At 38.9% G+C, this 21380-nt stretch overlaps 2 protein-coding genes across 3 annotated transcripts in view; both read left to right on the top strand.

Moving 5' to 3' along the window:
- LOC131031249 (uncharacterized) overlaps positions 1-21380 on the top strand; it is a 52411-nt gene that overhangs the window by 28196 nt on the left and 2835 nt on the right. The gene's annotated exons all lie outside the window — the stretch shown is intronic.
- Positions 4463-5524, top strand: LOC131031247 (uncharacterized). Its single transcript, XM_057962303.2, has 2 exons — positions 4463-4988; positions 5069-5524. Exons 1-2 carry the CDS (start codon positions 4478-4480, stop codon positions 5467-5469), a joined length of 912 nt encoding a protein of 303 aa, XP_057818286.2. The 5' UTR covers positions 4463-4477; the 3' UTR covers positions 5470-5524.

Genomic DNA, 21380 nt, shown 5'->3' on the forward strand with positions numbered 1-21380 from the left:
TTCTGTCCCTTGCACCTAGGAGAATATAGCAGATATATCTGCCAATCCTGTCATGTCAAATGTGAAATGATTCTGAGGGCGACTGCTCTACTTTGTGTGTGATTAAGTTTGAACAACTTTATTTAACAATAGGATTGATTGGATAGTTTCATCAATGGCTGCCTCGAGTCCTCAAATTGAGGATAACGCGGAGATATACCCATGTTCTAAGGGATTTTTAATTTCTATTTTCTATACGGGATTGAATGCTCAACGGTGGATTTTAGATGTGGGGTAGCATTCACTATGGCTCAAACCCGTCTTTGTTTGTTCTTCTATTCTGTTAGTTTTTGGTCAGTATCATGCTACAGGCAACATATTGGATCATTTTATGGTATTTAATTCTGCGACCAATTTGTTTATCCATATAATTTTTGGACATATTTTGGTGGATATTGATTTGTCAAAAGATCTTATAGGTGATATATAGTTGTTTGATTATGAATGTCTATTTTTCCATTATTATCATTGCTTTCACATAGGCAATTTAGCTTCAGTATTATTGAAAGTCTATTTTTCATCATTATCTTCTCTATCTTATTTTAGTCTATTCTAGTAATTATAATTGGAAGGGAGCTAGCCGCTTTGACATAGGCAATGTAGTTTGAGTATCATCGCTCCAAGCATAAGATTCAGGGAGCTTATAAGATTGAGGGAGTTTCTTCTTGGTGAAACAATGTGTTTCTGTGTGGGGGAAAAAGCGAGACTAGGTTATCATGCCCTAATCCTACCTCTTGTCACACATTACGGACTACGAAAGAGCCTAGAGGTATCGCACAATTGGCTACTTCCTTTTGTGAAAGAGAGAGCCACGGGCTACCTATTAGGGTTTCTATTCCTTTGTTGTAATTGAAAGGTAAGATTATGCAAGTCCAATTCCTAACCCTAAAATGCAAGTATGAACTAACAACAAGATTGCAGAATTGAACCTAGACAATGGAAAGCTGTAAACACAAGGATAAAACAAGAATGCAAATGCGTACCCGGAGTCAAAATCGGACTGAAAATGTTCGGGACGGGGGTGCGGGCGCCACTGTCCTGATTCTGCACCTGAAACTGCACCGGAAACTGTGTTTTGCACTCTGGAACACTGTCGGAAACTGTCAAAAATGTTGTCTGTCCGGAGGACCAGGGCGCCCAGTGCCTCTGTCCCAAGGACCAGGGCGCCCAGCGCCCCTGTCCTGGCAGGACCAGGGCGCCCAGCACCCCTGTTCCAGTCTTTTGCTCTGCAATTTGATGCAGAGTGCTATCTCGACCTGTTCTCTCCGGATCTGTATCCTGCGGCGTCGTCCGAGTCCTGAAACCTGCACTTATATCTGAAAAACCTGCCTTAGTCAAACCCCCGCTTCGGTGATTTCCACCTCCACGAATAGCCAAGTTGTTTTGTAAAATGTATTGTGTGTGCAGACCTAGTGTGTGTACAAGGTCCTAAAATGCAAGAAAGCAAACTAGAGCAACCTAGAAAGTAAACCCTAATTGCTTGTAAATGATAATGTAAATGCTCTAAATCAAGATGCAAAGTGATCTAAAGCATGAATAAATGAGATATTGAAGCTTATGCAAAGACATGAAAACAACATGAAATCATACCCAACCCTCAAGGGAGAGGTACAAGCCAATCTTCAGTCGGTAATCTCCTATTGTTCTTCAATGTCTTCCAAGCCCTAAATGGATGAATGGAATTGATAAATGCTTGATAGAGGGATGTTGTAAGATGTTGAAGTCTTCAAAGATCTGCTCTTTCGCTGCATATGAGGTTCCTGGAAACAAAAATCCGATCCTTTCAAATGAAGAAAGAGAGCTCTTATGTATGAAACCCTAGGTAGCAATTTCGTCTTTTGGCCGACCTAGAGATTGAATATCCCGCCAATTTATTGGGGTTAAGCTTTATTTTATGATTGGATCGCACTCCTAAAATTTTGGGAAAAATGTCCGGGACCGTGTGCACTCCGGGCGCCACGGTCCCGACAACTTTTCACCAAATTTTCAGAGCCGTCAGATATGATGGTTTTAGAGAGAATCTCAAAGTTACAGGTGATTTCGAGATGTTTTGACCCCCGAAATCAAGCCCCCAAGTTTGAAATAGGACTTAATTAGGGTTTTTGATTAGATGATGTATTGGAGGAATAAAATGAAAAGGGGCACACTTTAACGAAAGGGCCCGACTTTATGATGTGAAGGATGATGAAATAGGACCTTAGACCTAATTAATTTGATTAATTAAGTGCTAAAGGAGCAATGCAATGCAAAATGTAAAATGCACTAAGGCGGGTGCTAAACTAGGTGTTAAATTGTACCGCTTTAGCAAGTGCGTACAATTTATGACGTTACATTTAGCCCCCACTTTAGCGGTCATATGAGTACTACGTGCATATGCAAGCTAAAGTACAGAAAAGTAAACATCATTTGAAAAATGATATATCCATAAGTTGTCGGACAAAGCCCCCAGCGGTATCTGCAGTACACAGTTAGGAACCGCACCTTAAAAAACACACGTTAGATCACAAAATCACCTAATGCTTACTAAAGAAAGTGATGAAATTTGTGAGTAGCTATATGCCCCCCCCTATTTCGACTTGCTTATCAGGGAGGTGAAACAGGGTAGCATGTTTACTTGCGACAAATTGTATAAGAGAGCATTGATGAGGGACGTTCACTAAATAGGCTTCATCAGAGCACTTTTTGGAACATCTCGAGAGTAGGGGAATGAAAATACGATTCCTACGCAACAAACGGTTCGAAAATCGCATCTCCCAAACTCAAGTTATGATGAAATGAGTGAAAGAGGAAAATTAGGGTTTGAAAGGTAAAGATAAAGAAATGAAAGTATATACCTTGAAAGAGACATTTGCATTTGTCACTTTGTTGTTTTCTAAATACTGTTCATTGCAGTGGAGCCCACATAGCCATCATCATGCCTTCATGACGATCGAAGCGTCCCACGAGGGTTGAGATCCTGCGCCAGGCCGTGATTGACGACGAGCCACTAGACGAGGTGAGTTGACTGAACATTTGACTTTTGATTTTCCGCATTTTGACTTTTCTGTGATTGTTTGCGGGCCCTGAAGGCTGACCCGGGCCCCACACAGGGCGCCATGGTCCCCCCAGGGCGCCATGGTCCCTGTGGGGTGCCCTGGTCCCCCCAGGGCACCATGGTCCCCTCAGGGTGCCATGGTCCCTGACAGGGCGCCATGGTCCCAACCAGGGCGCCATGGTCCCAATCAGGGCTTGGCATACGATGTTCGATAGCTTGCATGAGCGATTTTGATGATCGAGTACTGATTACGGTTATGTTTTTGTGTTGCAGGGCCTCCCATACATGAGAGAGCATATAGCGGGACATATTCTTCGCAGTTTGCGAGATCAGATTCCGCGGCTGACTCAGGCAGAGAGAGACACATTATCGATCGTGGGATTATGGTATGTGATCCTCATGCCAGCCATTCGGTTCCATCCTGCAATGCTGATGGCATTGATGGAGCGATGGGATCCTGACACATGCACATTTCATCTTCCAGTAGGGGAGCTGACGGTTACACTCGAGGATGTGTACCGTATACTTCGTCTTCCTATCAGAGGAGCGACTGTTACATACGCGACCGATCGGTCAGCAGAGGATCATCAGAGGGAGCGGGTATATTGCATAGGGAGAGTCATGCCGAGCGAGACAAGAGGTCGCATCATGGTCAGTTAGCTCTTACATCCTATAGGGGAGGTACCCCTTCTGAGACGCCTTATGATCGCCATCATAGCACTAGCCGTCTGCCCTAATGGGCGAGGTATGCACATGCATGGGGGTCTCACATGGTGCATCAGAGCGATGGAGAGACACAGGAGAGTGTATGCTTGGGGTCGGAGTATGCTTGCACATCTCTATCACGACCTTGAGGAGTATGTATTTGGACAGGGTTGCAGTTTGATGACATGCACACTTCTGCAGGTATGGATTTTAGAGCACTTCACATGCACTAGGCCTGTTGGCTTTTCGCTGAGTACGGATAGCGAGCGACCTAGGTTGTTTGCTTATCCACTTACCAACGAGTGGAGATTTGGAGATCTGTTATATTGGAGAGTGATTTTTGATAGACTGACAGCCGAGGTGACAGTGTGGAGACCTTACCTGCGGATGCACAGATGGGATGGGATGGAGAGATAGTTAGCATGCTTACAGAGGAACTGCCTACTGCAGGGATGATATTCACACATCATAGTCCCTTTCTACTTTGACCGAGTACGGAGGCAGTTCAGGCTAGAGCAGTGTGTTCCAGCCGATGTGCCCATCTATACTCGACACTCACGGGTCCTTCCCAGACCTAGAGCAGTAGCGAGACCGACGATAGATGACATCGAGACTACAGATATAGAGGGATTTGATCAGGATGTAGTCACTGATTATTCTGCAGAGCCTGGAGCACAGCGCAGGTATGTCTCATGGTTTATGAGATCAGATCTAGGTCCTATCTTTCCACCGGATCACCCGACAGGCCATCCAGGCCCATGGAGACATGGAGACCGAGATGAGGACCAGGGATCCAGGTCAGAGGAGCCAGAGGAGGGAGAGGGTTATGAGGAGGCGGGAGATCTTGATCCACCTACAGGCGATCAGCCCAGCGCCGAGGAGGAGGAGGACACAGATAGAGATGAGGACGAGGAGGAGAGAACTGATGATGAGGAGAACGAGGATGCAGATGAGGATGAGGATGCAGATGAGGATAGAGATGATGAGGAGGAGTTAGATGCATCTCCTCACCATTCAGGGGATGATACCATAGCTCTGGATCCTCCTCTTATTCCCCAACAGGGGGAACATGAGGCGATACGGAGACCTGTTCCTAGTACCGTCCAGCCTACACCCATCGTGCACAGATTAGTCGAGCGAGGGGAGCCTAGTAGATCCCAATCACAGATGCTACCATATCATGATCCCTACTGGCGTGAGGGAGACCCAGGTATAGTAGGTTTAAATTGATTATTAATGTTTTGATGATATAGAATGGTACTAATACAAAAATCTATTCTACTACCACAGCTAATGTGCAGGAGTGGCGTTCCCTGATTCAGCAGGCAGTGACAGACATTTCCACGATAGCACAGATCCCCAGTTCCTCACAGATTGCCTATAGGCCTCAGGGGAACGTGGGTCGGCATGAGGACTTGTTTTCCCCATTCCGAGTACAGGTAGACATATGGAGGGAGAGAGAGAGAGTCTTATCAGAGGACCTTCAGCGGGTGCAGCGAGATCTAGCAGCAGCTCAGGCCGAGGCTACCACCTATCGCGCGATCCTTATGGATAGGGATTGTAGGAGTTCCTCTCGGAGTCACTCACGGTCTGTATCACGCTACACACCCATGGGTCCACCTTCACGGCCAGATCAGGAGGGAGCGTCCAGTCGACACTCTCCAGCCACTAGTCCTAGAGATAGGAGATGATTTTATGATGTAGGAGAGGTCACATTTTGGATGTATAGTGACCTATATTTGTATACGATCCACATATATATATGTATATATACATGCTTCTCTTTTGTCTCAAATGTGTTATCTTTAATGCTTAAAACAATGTATATTTTGCTTTGATTAAATCTAATACATTTGGTAAATGTACATGTATGTTCAGAATTTAATTTCCATGCGATTGATTTCTCAATGCACCATGATTAAATTGATACATGTGTGACTTAATTTAATCAAGTACTACATTGATGATAGGGAAGAAATATGCATTAAGTCTAAGAATCATATAACTAACGTGATTTAATTTTGAACTTAAACACAACATGATACGATTCTACTTAACACATAAAGACACTGTATAATATGCTAGCATAATGGAAATGTAAATCTTTTACAACTTACATAAATGAATTCAAGACAAACTATGAAGTAAGGAAACACGCTTGTCAAGAACGAAGCAATATAGATTAAACATCATAACATTTAATTCTATTTTGCTCTAATTAGGAGATATTAACATATTACCCAATGTTGAAGAACTGAAAAGAAGATAAATAAGGAATGAAGAATTAAGCATAATATCTACGCAAGTGCATAGCATTTATAGGTTCTTTAGGAGGCGTACCGTCTACATCCGCTATTTTGTAAGCACTTGATCCATAATCCTCAATAACGATATATGGTCCAAGCCAATTAGGACTAAATTTTCCCTTTTCTATAGGTAAGGCATTCACATTGCGCTGATTCTCATAAAGGACTAAGTCACCTACTGAGAAGGAACGTTGAATAACCTTATCATTATAGCTTTGTTGTAGAGTTTTGTGATACGCTTGAATATGCTCAAGAGCGTTTATACGCTGTTCATCAAGCATCTCAAGCTGTTGAAGTCGTTGTTCTCTATAAGAGTCACCATCTACTATACCTTTGAGAGAAACCCTAAGTGATGGAATCTCTAGCTCTAAAGGCATAATAGCATCAACACCATAAACAAGATTATAAGGAGAAGTTCCCGTAGCAATTTGCACACTCGTTCGGTAGGCCCAAAGAGCATAGATTAGCTAGTTACTCCAATCCTTACCATGCTTATTCACAGTTTTGCGAAGAATTTGTTCGATTATTTTATTGGATGATTCGGCTTGACCATTTGACTGAGGATAGTATGGTGTAGAAAATCGATGTTTGATATGATACTTCTCGAGGAATTTCTTCACGTCCTTGTTCTTAAATGATGTCCCATTATCTGAGATTATAGTAGAAGGTATCCCGAATCGAGAAATAATGTTTTCTAGAAGAAATTGACAAATCACTTCAGCAGTGGTAGAGCGAACGGGAATAGCTTCTACCCACTTCGTAAAGTAATCTGTTGCGGTTATAATGAAGGTGTGTCCTTGAGATGAAGGAGGAGAGATTTTACCAATAAGATCCAAACCCCATGCGGAAAAAGGCCAAGAAGCTACTTGAGAACGGAGTTCTTGGGCAAGAGCATGAATCAGATTATTATGTTGTTGACATTGATGACATTTCTTAACAAATGAAAAAGAATCCTTCTGCATAGTTTGCCAATAGTATCCCATACGAAGCAATCTATGAACCAAGGATTTGCCTCCAAAATGCCCCCCACAGGCACCTGAATGTGCCTCTTCAAGAGCAACAGGGATTTCTGATTTGTTAAGACAGCGAAGGAGAAGACCATCATAACCCCTTCGGTAAAGGACATTAGAAAGAATGATATATCTAGCAGACAGCTTGCGGATTCTAGCCCTAGTGTTTCTATTAGCGGAATCAGGAAAGGTACCATCGGTCAAATATCTTACGATATGCGAGTACCATTCATCTAAGTCTATGAAGTCACAACATGTTACCAGACTAGGATCATCTACAATAGCTGGAGAAATAAGGTTGTGAATAACAAATTTAAGATCAACCACAGGGTCCTCTAAAGATACAAGAGAAGCCACACATGCCATTGCATCCGCATGTCGATTATCTTTTCGAGGAACAGGTTCCATGGTATAAGAATCAAATTTTTGTAATAAAGAGATGGCAAGGTCTTTATATTGTGATAATTTGTCTTGTTTTTCTTGATATATTCTTGTTACTTGTCTTATAATCAATTGCGAATCTCCATAGATATGTATGTGTTTTATGTTCAGAGCTAAGGTTGCTTTTGTTCCCGCTATAAGAGCCTCATACTCAGCAATGTTATTGGTACACAGGAAATTTAGACGATAGGATAAGGGAATGGGTTTCTTTGTAGGAGAAATCAGAACAACACCTGCCCTCGATCCCGTACGACACTTAGAGCCATCAAAGTATAACTCCCAAGTTTCATCTTTCTCTATAGAAAGAATGAAGTCGTCAGGAAAAGACTCAGGGTTAGGGACGGAGAAAGGTGAAGGGGCCTCAGCTAGGTGATCGGTCAACACTTGCCCTTTAATTGCTCTTTGTGAAACAAATTTAAGGTCAAATTCAGTTAACATCATAACCCACTTAGCTAGGCGTCCTGATAAATCAGTTTTAGAGAAAAGATGCTTCAACGGATCAAACTTTACCATGACGTGGACTTCTGAGTTTAAGAGATAATGTCTCAATTTCTGAGTCGCAAACACTAAGGCCAAGCATTGTCTTTCTATCACAGAATATCGGGTCTCATAATCGAGTAAGGTATGGCTTATGTAATAAACCGGACATTCCTTACCATCTTTATCATGTTGTGCCAACAATGCTGCGAGAGCATGAGAGGAAGCAGCTGTATACAGAAGGAAGGGTTTAGAAGGTTCGGCAGGTTGAAGAATAGGAGGACTAGCCAAATACACTTTTAAATCTTCAAATGCTTGCTGACAATCCTCATTCCATTGAAAAGTGATATCCTTTTTAAGGAGTTGAGTAAAAGGAAAGGTACGATCCGCAAGTTGAGACACATTTCTAGGAGGTGGCATGTTGACAATAGCATCTATTTTCTTAGTGTCCACCTCAATCCCACGATGCGAAACTATGAATCCTAATAGTTTTCCACTATCCACACCAAAAACACATTTTCAGGGATTCAAGCGCATGTGATATCTACGAATTCTTTCAAAGATTTGACAAAGGATTTTAATATGATCCATGCGAAGAAAGGATTTGGCTAAAATGTCATCAACATAATCGTCTAAAATCTTATGCATATAATCATGAAAGATAAGGGTCATCGCTCGTTGATAAGTTGCACCGGCATTTTTAAGTCCAAAAGCATCATTATCCAACAAAACGTACCCCAAGGAGTGGTGAAAGCGGTTTTGAATTGATCTTGAGGGTTAATAAAAATTTGATTGTATCCTGAAAAACCATCCATGAAGGATAACAAGGCATGTCCTGCCATAGAATCAACTATCATGTCAATGTTTGGAAGAGGAAAATCATCTTTTAAAGAAGCCTTATTTAGATCCTGAAAGTCGGTACACATTCTTATTTTGTTATCTGGTTTAGCCACAATGACAATATTTGAAATCCATGGGGAATAATCAATAGGGCGGATAAATCCAGCCTCCAATAACTTTTCAATCTCAGCCTTAACAAGCAGAGCCACCTTAGGATTCATTTTTCGAATCTTTTGTTTCACGGGCTTAGCATTAGGAACTAAGACAATGTTATGAGTAACAATCTTAGGATCTATACCAGGCATGTCAGAGTATGTCCAAGAAAAGATCTCGGGGAATTCATGCAATAAATCTTCATATTGTTTTTGTTCCTCTTCATCCAAACATTTTCCAATTTTAATAACTTTCTCTTTATTGCAAGGGTCCATCTTAACATCAGTGGTGTCACTTATGAGAAGATTACTTTGTTGAGGAGTATCCTTTAGCTGAGGGAATTCTTTCACAATCTCATCATTATCCGTCTCTTTTCCAAAGTAGGCTTCAGTGTTCAAACAATAAGGGAGTCCCCTATTGTGATGATAACGAGGAAGAGTGTCATATGCTCCTAAAAATTCAGCTAAAGCATCATTAGTAGGGAAAACGTCAAAAGCACAAGCACACGAAGGATCCCCATCAATATACTCAGGGTGTTGCATTGATAGAGATGTAGAAATAACATTAACACTAATGCATGGTCTTTTAGAAGCTTTAGTGCGCTTGCAGGGATTATAGCCAAGTCCAAAGGCATAACTGTGAAAATTAGTCTCTAGAGGAACTTTTATCCCTTGTTCATGAGCACCACAACCATTTCCATGATACCCATGCTTAGCAAAAATGTGAAAACCATGACCATAACGATCAGCCATTTCAGGAAGAGAAGGTGGTTTTTCATAAGACAAAGAATCAAACTCTTCATAATTAGAGGTGTGAGGAGAAGAAGTTTGAGAAGTGGCCACAAAATTATTACTCATAGGTTCGGGTAAGATTGATTGATTTTTAGCTTCTTCCTTCTTTTCAACTTTAAGCTCTCTAGAAGGAACCTTATATTCACCTACAAAGGTGGGATTAAAATCAAGAGATCCCCAATCGTCTTCTTTGAGGATCTTCCCAGGATCAAAATCCTTCTTATGTGTAGTTTCAAGTCGAGAAGAATCTTCTTCAGGAGCTCCAGACTCATCCAAAGAATTTTGATCATCGGAGAGCGAGGATTCATCGATAGGTATCTTATTTAAAAAGTCATCACTAGATGAGGATGGCTTAGAAGAACCCCCCTTGGAAGTAGATGTTTGAAAACAAGCTTGAAAATTAGTATCACCTATCAAGGTATATGTCTTATTGTTATAAATAAATTTAACTTGTCTATGCAATGTAGAGGGGACAGCTTGCATACTGTGAATCCAAGGTCTCCCTAGTAGCAAGTTGTACGTTAGATTTCCCGACATAACATGGATAGGTGTAGGCAAAGTAACAGGCCCCATTGTGATGGGTAAGGTGATAGTACCTAATGAAGTTTTAGCCACATTATCAAAGCCTCGAATAGGATGAGAGTCCGGTTCAATTAAGGATGTATCCACATTCATCTTATGCAAAAGATTAATGCTACACACATTGAGACCAGAGCCATTATCCACTAGTGTTCGTCTTATAGCAGTGTCTTTCATGATAACCAAAATCATCAAGGGATCATACTGATGTTGGATTTCACTAGTAGGCAACTCATCTTGGGTAAACACAATTTGAGCTTTAGGATTCATCACAGAGTTAACCAAAGATGCTATATTACTAGATGTATTCGGTGGAGGAACATTCAAATCTTTCAAGGCATCTTGTAACATTCCATGATGAGTGGAAGAAGTTTGAATCAAATCCCAAAGGGATATCTTAGCAGGGGTAACCTTAAGTTGTTCTATGAGATCATATTCCTTACTAAGAACTTGTGAAATACAGGGAGCTTGTGGAAGAATCGGTTGAGGATTCAGAAGAGAAACTGGAATAACAGGAGGAGGACTAGGCTGCCTATTATTTCTGGTATGATAAGTATGGGCAACCGCATGATAACTCTCTCTAGTTATTTGCTTGGCATAACTATAAGGACTTATAGGTTTTCTTCCTTGCACAATGATGATTGGTTTATTCGGAGTACGAAAGGAATCATGATCATACCCTCCTTGGACAGTAAGGAGAGGTGATTTAGGAACTTGAAAGGTGGGAGAAGGATAAGCTCCTTGGACTTCAAAGAGAGGCTTTTTATGCTCATTCAAGTTTATCATGTTAACTAATTTAGAAGTCTTGTTCTTGTTTAAAGATTTCGATAAAGCCACAAAGTCATCAAGAGCATCATCCAACAAAGCATGATCATATCTATTAAAAGGTTTATCTTTTGATTCAAAAGGAGACATCTCCTCATAGAGGGGATTGTTGAAAACAACCATGTTACTAGATTTAGTGGAAGAGTTGATAGGAATGTACCTTTGAGAGGAATCATTCAACTTATCTTTCTCATCACAACGAAATGGCATAGTAACAAGGTTTATGAGTTTTTGGTAAAATGAAGGTTTGGCATCCTTAGGGTTCAAAAACTCATCTAAAGCTTCATCTAATTCATCTTGGCTATACTCATAATAATCATCATAAGCATGAACATTTTGCAAATAAAAGTCTGACATTTTGAAATGAAAGTTGCATGAAAATTAAACACACAATGCAAAGAAACACACTCTCTTTTTTTTTTTTTTTTTCTCTTTTTAATGAAAATGAAATGAAAACACACTAAATCTAGATCTAGATCTAACAAATGCAATGCAAGAAGAAGAAATGATAGATTCACGTCGGGTTCACCAAAATGTGTGGGGGAAAAAGCAAGACTAGGTTATCATGCCCTAGTCCTACCTCTTGTCACACATTATGGAATACGAAAGAGCCTAGAGGTATTGCACAATTGGCTACTTCTTTTTGTGAAAGAGAGAGCCATGGGCTACCTATTAAGGTTTCTATTCCTTTGTTGTAATTGAAAGGTAAGATTATGCAAGTCCAATTCCTAACCCTAAAATGCAAGTATGAACTAACAACAAGATTGCAGAATTGAACCTAAACAATGGAAAGCTGTAAACACAAGGATAAAACAAGAATGAAAATGCATACCCGGAGTCAAAATCAGACTGAAAATGTTCGGGACGGGGGTGCGAGCGCCATTGTCCTGATTCTGCACCTGAAACTGCACCGGAAACTGCTGTTTTGTACTCTAGAACACTGTCGAAAACTGTCAAAAATGCTGTCTGTCCGGAGGACCAGGGTGCCCAGCACCTCTATCCCAGGGACCAGGGCACCTAGTGCGCCTATCCTAGCAGGACCAGGGCACCCAGCACCCCTGTCCCAGTCTTTTGCTCTGCAATTTGATGCAGAGTGCTGTCTCGACCTGTTCTCTCCGGATCTGTATCCTGCGGCGTGGTCCGAGTCCTGAAACCTGCACTTATATCTGAAAAAGGGTGTATGGGTGGCTATATAGGGTTTTGCCTTAGTCAAACCCCCGCTTCGGTGATTTCCACCTCCACAAATAGCCAATTTGTTTTGTAAAATGTATTGTGTGTGCAGACCTAGTGTGTGTGCAAGGTCCTAAAATGCAAGAAAGCAAACTAGAGCAACCTAGAAAGTAAACCCTAATTGCTTGTAAATGATAATGTAAATGCTCTAAATCAAGATGCAAAGTGATCTAAAGCATGAATAAATGAGATATTGAAGCTTATGCAAAGACATGAAAACAACATGAAATCATACCCAACCCTCAAGGGAGAGGTACAAGCCAATCTTTAGTCGGTAATCTCCTATTGTTCTTCAATGTCTTCCAAGCCCTAAATGGATGAGTGGAATTGATAAATGCTTGATAGAGGGATGTTGTAAGATGTTGAAGTCTTCAAAGATCTGCTCTTTCGCTGCATATGAGGTTCCTGGAAACAAAAATCTGATCCTTTCAAATGAAGAAAGAGAGCTCTTATGTATGAAACCCTAGGTCGCAATTTCATCTTTTGGCCGACCTAGAGATTGAATATCCCGCCAATTTCTTGGCGTTAAGCTTTATTTTATGATTGGATCGCGCTCCTAAAATTTTGGGAAAAATGTCCGGGACCGTGTGCACTCCGGGCGCCACGGTCCCGACAACTTTTCACCAAATTTTCAGGGCCGTCAGATATGATGATTTTAGAGAGAATCTCAAAGTTACAGGTGATTTCGAGATGTTTTGACCCCCGAAATCAAGCCCCCAAGTTTGAAATAGGACTTAATTAGGGTTTTTGATTAGATGATGTATTGGAGAAATAAAATGAAAAGGGGCACACTTTAACGAAAGGGCCTGACTTTATGATGTGAAGGATGATGAAATAGGACCTTAGACCTAATTAATTTGATTAATTAAGTGCTAAAGGAGCAATGCAATGCAAAATGTAAAATGCACTAAGGCGGGTGCTAAACTAGGTGTTAAATTGTACCGCTTTAGCAAGTGCGTACAATTTATGACGTTATAGTTTCTTCATCGTTTTGCAATTCCTTGACCTCCTCTTGACTCCCCTATCACCAATGATATGCCTCTCCTTCTTGAAATACCCTTAGCATTGGTATTTGTTGACATTGATTTGGATCCTATTGTGCCTATATATAGCCTGTGTTTTCTAGTAATTTATAATCAACTAAGACCACTAGCAAGCCTACTTGTCTATCTTTGGTATGCTATCCTCTCTCATCAATTCTTTATATTGGGGAAATGGTGCTAGGTACTCTTCCTATAAAGTAGGGATGTGGATAACTTTGATCTAATAGACTATTGTACAAACGAAGAAGAAATATCTTCCTAAACATGTTTTTGAATTCCACGCCTAGATAAAGGCTTTGTGTTGCCAAGTTGAGATCCAAGATAATGTAGGTCTTTAACATCTCTATTTTATGAAGTTTATTTGTCACATTCTCACAATCTCATCTCATTGTCCATTTAGCAAGTTGTTTATTGTTGATTTGGAAGTCTTGTTTCCTAGGTTTCAAGAGTTTTGTCTCTTTCAAAAACCCACATTTTACCCTTAATTAAATAATAAGAAGATAAGACAAGATGAAATAACATATTATTAAGTTTGATTGTTGAATATACATATTGAAATTTAAATAGAATGGTAAAAAATTGAAAAAAAAATGACTTAACATCATATTATATAATAGTAATTTTAGTCAATTAAAAAATCCATTAAGAAGAAAAATAGGTGAGATATTATAAGAAGAAATGTGTATTAAAATATATTAGACTAACGAAAAGTATATAGTAATAATTAAAGAGAAATTAAAAATTAGGAAAGACATTAATAGAAAAAACAATATTAAATGGATGACTTTTTAGGATTCCAAACTTAAAAAATAATCAAACATCAACAATTTGCTCGAATTACAAATATAAAGGAGAAAGTGTGTTTAAATCAAGAAAATAATTCGTTATTATCAAATCTAATCATCATAAGAGAGATTACACAGATTGAAAAGTAAATGAAAGGAAAGGAAAATAGAAGTATTTAATCATATAATTAATAAATGATAATTTACAAGATTTTTACATAAACTTTTTAATTGTTGACAAACATATTTTTTTGGCTAAGTTTTATTGTTTGTTGCATTATTAAACATTTTTTAAAAAATTGTGGAATTTCAAAGATTGTAAATCTAGCTTCACTTATTTTTTATGGACTATGTTCCATTTTAAAATTTTTCTACATAAATGTAGACATAAGATTAATGCTCTTAAATTATGAAAATATATATAAAACCTTTGAGATGAAAATTATTGAACTCTGACTATTAAACAACAAATAATAAATAGAGTTTTAAAATAGGGGTCTACAATTTTTCGCTATGGGGGATATTTTTCAGAATCATGTTTGGGGGGATGAAGCATTTGAGGATCCTCTGCCACCTGTGGATCCCTTTGGACAACACATGGACCACATTCCACAATGGGTATTTCATGGAGGGAAATGGGTAAACATGGTAGCGATGCAACATAATGGTCAATTTAATGAGAAGGGTTTTCAAGGGAAGAAATTTCGTCATCCTGTTTCTAAATACTTTCAGGTCTTTTTTAAACCCAACGGAAATTTTGTTTCGGGAAATTGACAAAGGATTGGAAAGAGGGTTCCTGTAATGCGTTGGCATGGAGGGAGTGGGATTGATAAAAATAGGGCATCGAAGGATGTCGTCAATGTCAGTGGTAAGGCGCCCTCTGCTTCAGTCCCTAATTTGAAAGATGGGCAGAAAGATTGTTTTAGGATTTCCCCCAATCTGTGAGCATCTGTTGAAAACCAGCCTTTGTTGAACCCTAATTCGTGTTTACCACCACGAGAGATTTTTGTGGATACCTCAGGTTACATCTGTAACCCTGTGGTTGCTAGCCATAGTTTGGGGGTTGATAAGTCGCAGACGTTCCAGTGCCCTTAATTAATGTTTGTGCTAACCCCTTGGGTAAGAAAGCTTGTGATCTTCAATCTCTTGTGCTCATTATTTAGGTTTAGGGTGATGGTATTACCCTTTCAAAATTGCAATATAAGATTCATATGCATTGGTATGGCACTTTATACTTTCATGTTTTGTCTGCTAGTTCTTTCATTGTTGTTTTTGATTCAGAAAAAGCTAGGAATAAGGCTTTGGAGGTTCCATTCTTTTGGCTGGGTAGGAATTTAATTTTTGTTGATTTATGGAAACCCCTCTTTGAGCCCTCTTGGGTCTCTTCCAAACAGACTCCAATTTGGTTTAAGCTTCTTCAATTGCCATTTGAATTTGTTGATTCTGATATTTTACAAAAAATTGGGGATTCTTTTGGTAAATTTTTATTCTCATTCGGTGTTTGAGGATGATATGTTCCTTGTTAGAATTTGTGTTTTGGTTAACTCAAGCACTTCTCTTCCTCAGACTTGCAATATTAGATCTGTTGCTGGTATTTGGGGTCAAAATATTGTTAGGGATTCTGATTGGTTTGGTAAATCTTCTGTTATTATGGATTTTGCACCGTTTTTTAATATGAAAAGGGTATCGACCAATTCCACTTCGAAAGATCTGGAATCTTCTCCTGGTTTCATGGAGAAGGATTTTGCTAACATGGAATCATTCTCATGGGCTAAAATGCAAAATATATTAAAGGGATCTAATATCCCCACTTTTGTTAATCCTCTGCATCCTTCGTGTGTGAGAATGCCCCATCTGGGGGTGGTTTTGGTCCGGATAGGGTTAATTCTTCTAATCCAGTAAATTCTTTGACTACTCAATATGTTAATGTTCCTCCTTCACAAGCCAATGTTTTTGGTAAACCTAACTATGAAATGGGTAGATTTGGTTCTCTTTCTAATTCTACTTTTCATTAGTCTTTGGATAGTCCTTTCATTGCTCTAGATGATAATGTCATTGCTCAAGTTCAAAATATTGTTAACAAGAATAAAATTACTCTTGATTATGATGTAGCAGATAGAGTGATTACTTCTATTGATAATGATTTGGTTATGTTGAATAAGGATTTGTCTGCATTTCCTACAACTAACCCTTTTGAGGTGCTTGATCTGGATAAGGAAAATAAGCTTCCTATTGTCTCTTATATTCCTTTGGATAGTGGAGGTAGGTTGTCATTGATTCAGTCACCACTCTCTCCAGTATCTCCATTCACTACCCCTTTGAAGAGGGGTTGTAAACCAAAGCATTTCAAGACCCAACAGGAAATTGATGTTGGAATCCAATCAACACTTCTTTCTTTGATGGATTCTTGTAAGGGGAAGAGAAAAAATAAGCCATTTAGTCCACCTATTACAAGGTCTTTGGCTTCTAAGAGGTGTCTTCAGAAGGATTTTACTGAGGAAAAGATCTCTAAGAACATTGATTGTATGAAGAGGGGAGCCTCAGTCTCCCCTCAAGGCCAATGAGGATTATTTCCTGGAATGTTAGGGAATTAAATGCCCCTAGAAAAAGACGCTTGATTAAGTCCCAGTTGTATTTAATGAAGTGTGATATTGTGATGGTGCAAGAAACTAAATTAAACTTGTCTTTTGCTGAGTCCTTGTTCTCCTCCTGGAAGCTTTGTAAATTTTGTATCTCTCCTTCTGAGGGGGCTTCGGGAGGAATTTATTTCCTTTGGAATGACTATAGTGTGGACCTTTCTTTAGTTGCTTCTTCTTCTAATTGGATGCTAGGTTTGGTTAAAAGTAGATTTTCCAATGCTAAATTCTGGCTTTTTAATATTATTGACCCATTAATATTCTTGAGAAGAGGAAACTTTGGGAGAGATTAGTTGTGATTGCATATTTGTTGAAGGGTAATTTTGATATTTGGGGGGACTTCAATGCTATTTCAAGTCTTGAAGAGAAATCGAGGGTTATTATTCCAAATAAGCACATTATTGTTGATTTTTTTCATTTTATTAAAGGTATGAATCTGGTTGATTGTAAAACTCAGAACAGCCCTTTTACTTGGACAAACATGAGAAATAATTTCTTTCAGATTGCAAAGAGATTAGATCGCTTTTTGGTATCTGAAAACTGGTTTGGTACTGATTGGGAATTTTTTTCTTCAATTCTCCCTATACGGGTTCAGACCATTTTCCTATTCTATTCTCTATTCTTGAGGATAAGGCTCCTCGAAAGCTTCCTTTTAAGTTTGAACCGATGTGGCTCAGGGATCAATATTTTTTGCCCCTGTTGAAAGATAGGTGGGTCTCTACCCTTTATGCGAATGGGTCTAGGATGTATCAGATTGTTAAAAATATGGTTTATCTTGAAGGAAGGATTAGAGAATGGAATTATCTTCATTTTAAGAATGTTTTTGGAGAGAAGGCTAGGATACAGGGTGTTAAAAAGATGGTTTATCTTGAAGGAAGGATTAGAGAATGCAATTATCTTCATTTTAAGAATATTTTTGGAGAGAAGGCTAGGATACAGGGTGAAATTGAAAAGGTGAATGAACCTATCTTATATGATGGTATGGATTCTTTGTCCTTTAATAGGCTTAAATATTCAAAATCTTCGCTTGAGGAGGTTTTGGCCCATGAGGAATCTTATTGGAGACATAAGTCTAGGGATTTGTGGTTGATAGAAGGTGATAGGAATACTAAGTTTTTTCATTCCTCAACCAAATTGAGGAGGCAGCGTAATAGGGTTTCTTGCATTCATGATTCTAATGGGAATTGCCTATTTGATGAGGGTGAAATTGCCTCTGAGGCTGTTAGATTTTTTAAGTCTTTTCTTACTGTTGATATAGTGGATTCGAATAGTAATTTTGTTGATTCTATTCCTCCTCTCATTAAGGAAGAAGATAATAAGATTCTTATGGCTCCTTTTATCAGTCTTGAGTTAAGAGAGGTGGTCTTTTCCATGTCCCCAGAGAAGGCTCTGGGGCCTGATGGGTTCACTGCTTTGTTTTTTCAAAAATGTTGGGATTTTGTGGGGAATGATGTCCTTCTAGATCTTGAGGAGTCTAGGCATAATAGAACCATTCTAAAATAGCTCAATACAACTCTTATTGCTATTATCCCTAAGGTGGATAATCCTAAATATTTTTCTGATTTCCGTCCAATTGCATTATGTAACACCATGTACAAGATCATCACTAAAGCAATTTCAGTTAGGCTGGCTAAACTCATTCCTAAGATTATTTATGTTGAGTAGGGTAGAATTGTACCAGAAACTTCAGAGGGTGCTATTTTTGTGCATGAGGTCTTGCACTCCATCTCTTTATAGAAGACTCTAGCTATGATTCTTAAACTTGACATCCTCAAAGCTTATGATCGGGTGGACTGGCATTCATTAGTCTTTGTTATGAGACAATTTGGTTTTTCTCATAGTTGGATTAAATGGGTTTTTTCCTGCATCTCTTATGATGGACTTTGAATTTTACTAAATGGATCCCCTTTTGGGTTTTTTACTTCTTCTCAAGGTATTAGGCAAGGGATCCTTTGTCCCCTTTTTTGTTTATTCTTTTAGCTGAGGCTTTTAGTCGGGCTATTCATGCTGCTAGATCATCACGTATTTGGAAGGGAATTAAGATTGATGGTTAACCAGTATCACAATCTCATTGTCTATTTGTAGATGATACTCTCCTATTTCATTCTACTTCTTTGGCAGAGGGTAAAGTCATCAAGAAAATTATTGCAGACTATTTTTCTTTTTTTGGTTAGAAAGTTAATAGCTCCAAATCTTTTTTTTTTTTTCTAAATGTTTCCCCTTTAGTTCACAATAGGTTGACTCAATTTTGGAGATTTGTGGTGGGATATTTTCCTTGTAAGTATCTAGGCATTCCCTTTTTTGTTGGTTTGGATAAGACAATGTTTTGGGACAAAGTGGTTCATGCGGTGTCTTCTAGAATTTCTTCAGAGAACCATAAATGGCTTACTTTAGTTGGTAAGATTCTTCTGATCAAATCAATGTTTAATGCTATTCCCATTTATTTGATATCTGTTTTGCAAACACCCCACAAGTTTATTCATGAGCTTAAGTCGTGTTTAAGATATTTCCTTTGGAATGATATTATTGGAGGTAAGGAGAAGATCCCTATCTTGGCCTAGGATAAAGTTTGTCTTCCTAAGAATTTTGGGGGATCGAGTATCAGAGATTTAGTCACTCAGAATAGAGATTTGGGGGAAAAGTTAGTCTGGAATCTCTATAAGGATCCCTCAAGTAAATGGGCTTCTCTCATGTTTGTCAAATATTTGAGAGGTGTTCCTAGAGAGCAATTATTCACAGCTTCATCTCTTCCAAAAGGGTCAGTTTTTTGGAATTTTATTACTAGTTGTAGATCGGTTATTCTTCCCCACCTTTCTTGGGTAATCCATAATGGGATAAAGGCTATATTTTGGGATGAAGTTTGGAATGGGCATGCTACAATGACTAATATTCAGGATTGGTCTCCATTATTAGATATTGTCAAAGGTTATTGGGGTGTGTTTGTTGCTCATTACTGTTATGTTAATGTTTCGGGTCCTTAACCCGTGTTTCATTGGAAATCCATAGATTCTATGTTGGTAGATCAAGAATTTAAGAATTCTTATGTACAGGAACTTAAGAAGAGAATGCTAGAATTTCAGGACATGGAGGATGATTTTATCAGGACTAAGAGTGTGTCAGGTTCTCATACAGTAAAAGATGGTTGTAAGTCTTTGTCTCATCCCTCTTCTTCTTCCTCTTGGCCTTCTCATCTCTTTTGGCATTCGACATGTCTTCCTAAAGTTGGTTCTTTTGCCTGGTTAGCAGTACAAGATAGAGTCCTTACTGGGATGAGATTAGATAGACTTGGGATTACAGATGTGTTTCCTTGTGTGTTTTGTAGCTTCTTCATAGAATCTTTGGATCATGTGTTTTTACACTATCCTTTTGCATCGGATTGTTAGTATTGGCCATTTGGCAAGCTTGGATGGACATCTTCTATTTGTTCTAATCTCTTGTCCCAATTCATGGCTTGGCCTTTGTTGTATTCGACTTCGTTCTATTCCTCCCTCTGGATTGTTGCTCCTTCTATTGTAATTTGGAATATATGGCTTGAGAGGAATCATAGAATTTTCAAACAATAATCGGTTTCCTTGTTTGATGTCATAGGAAGGATTGAATCTTCCATTTCTGAAGTGGTTCTCTCCTTTATTTAGAAAATTTTGGACCATTTGCATTCCTTTTCTCATTGGGATAATTGGGTGACATGGAATTGGAAGGCTCTCCGAGTCATTCCCCTCTCATGGGTTTGTATCCTTACGGTCATCTTATGTTGTCAAGCATAGGCATGCCAAATGGTCCCCTCCTCCACAATTCACATTTAAATTAAACTTTGACAGGACTGCTAAGGGCAATTCGAGCAAATCAGGGATTGGAGCTGTCATTTTTTATCATAATTCAAAAATTGTCAAGGCTGCTTGTAAATATATTGGTTTTGGATCTAACAATTCTGCAGAGTTCCATGCTTTATTGTTTGGTCTAGATTTAGCTATTTCACTAAACATTAAGGACATTGTAATAGAAGGTGATTCTATGGTGTTTTTTCATGTGGTCTCCAATAAGAGATATGCCTCCTGACAGCGCCAATATCGTTTAGATCGAATTCTTGGTCAATTAGAGTTTTTTAGTTCCTTTTCTATCTCTCATTGTTATAGGGAAATTAATTATATTGCTGATTTTCTTGCTAACAAGGCATTAGTTGAGTGCTTGGATTACTTGGAGGTTTCCCCTTCAGATATTCCCTCCTCTTGCATAAGCATTTTATATTAGTATGGTTTGGCCGACATTTCTAGAAGTTAGCTGCTATGTTGGTTGCTGGTTAGCAGGGTACTTTTCATTTATTACTTGGCATGACATGACTATGTGTTGGCTTTTGTTCTGGGGCTACTCTGTTGATTGTGTATTTTTGGGGTTGTGACATTCTGAGATTAGGCTGTATGGTTTTTCATCTTTAGGATTGGTGTTCTTCTTTTGAAAAGGTTTGTCTTCATGATTGGGTGTAATAATG

This window comes from Cryptomeria japonica, chromosome 8 (genome assembly GCF_030272615.1).
Source record: "Cryptomeria japonica chromosome 8, Sugi_1.0, whole genome shotgun sequence".
NCBI classification, from domain to species: domain Eukaryota; kingdom Viridiplantae; phylum Streptophyta; class Pinopsida; order Cupressales; family Cupressaceae; genus Cryptomeria; species Cryptomeria japonica.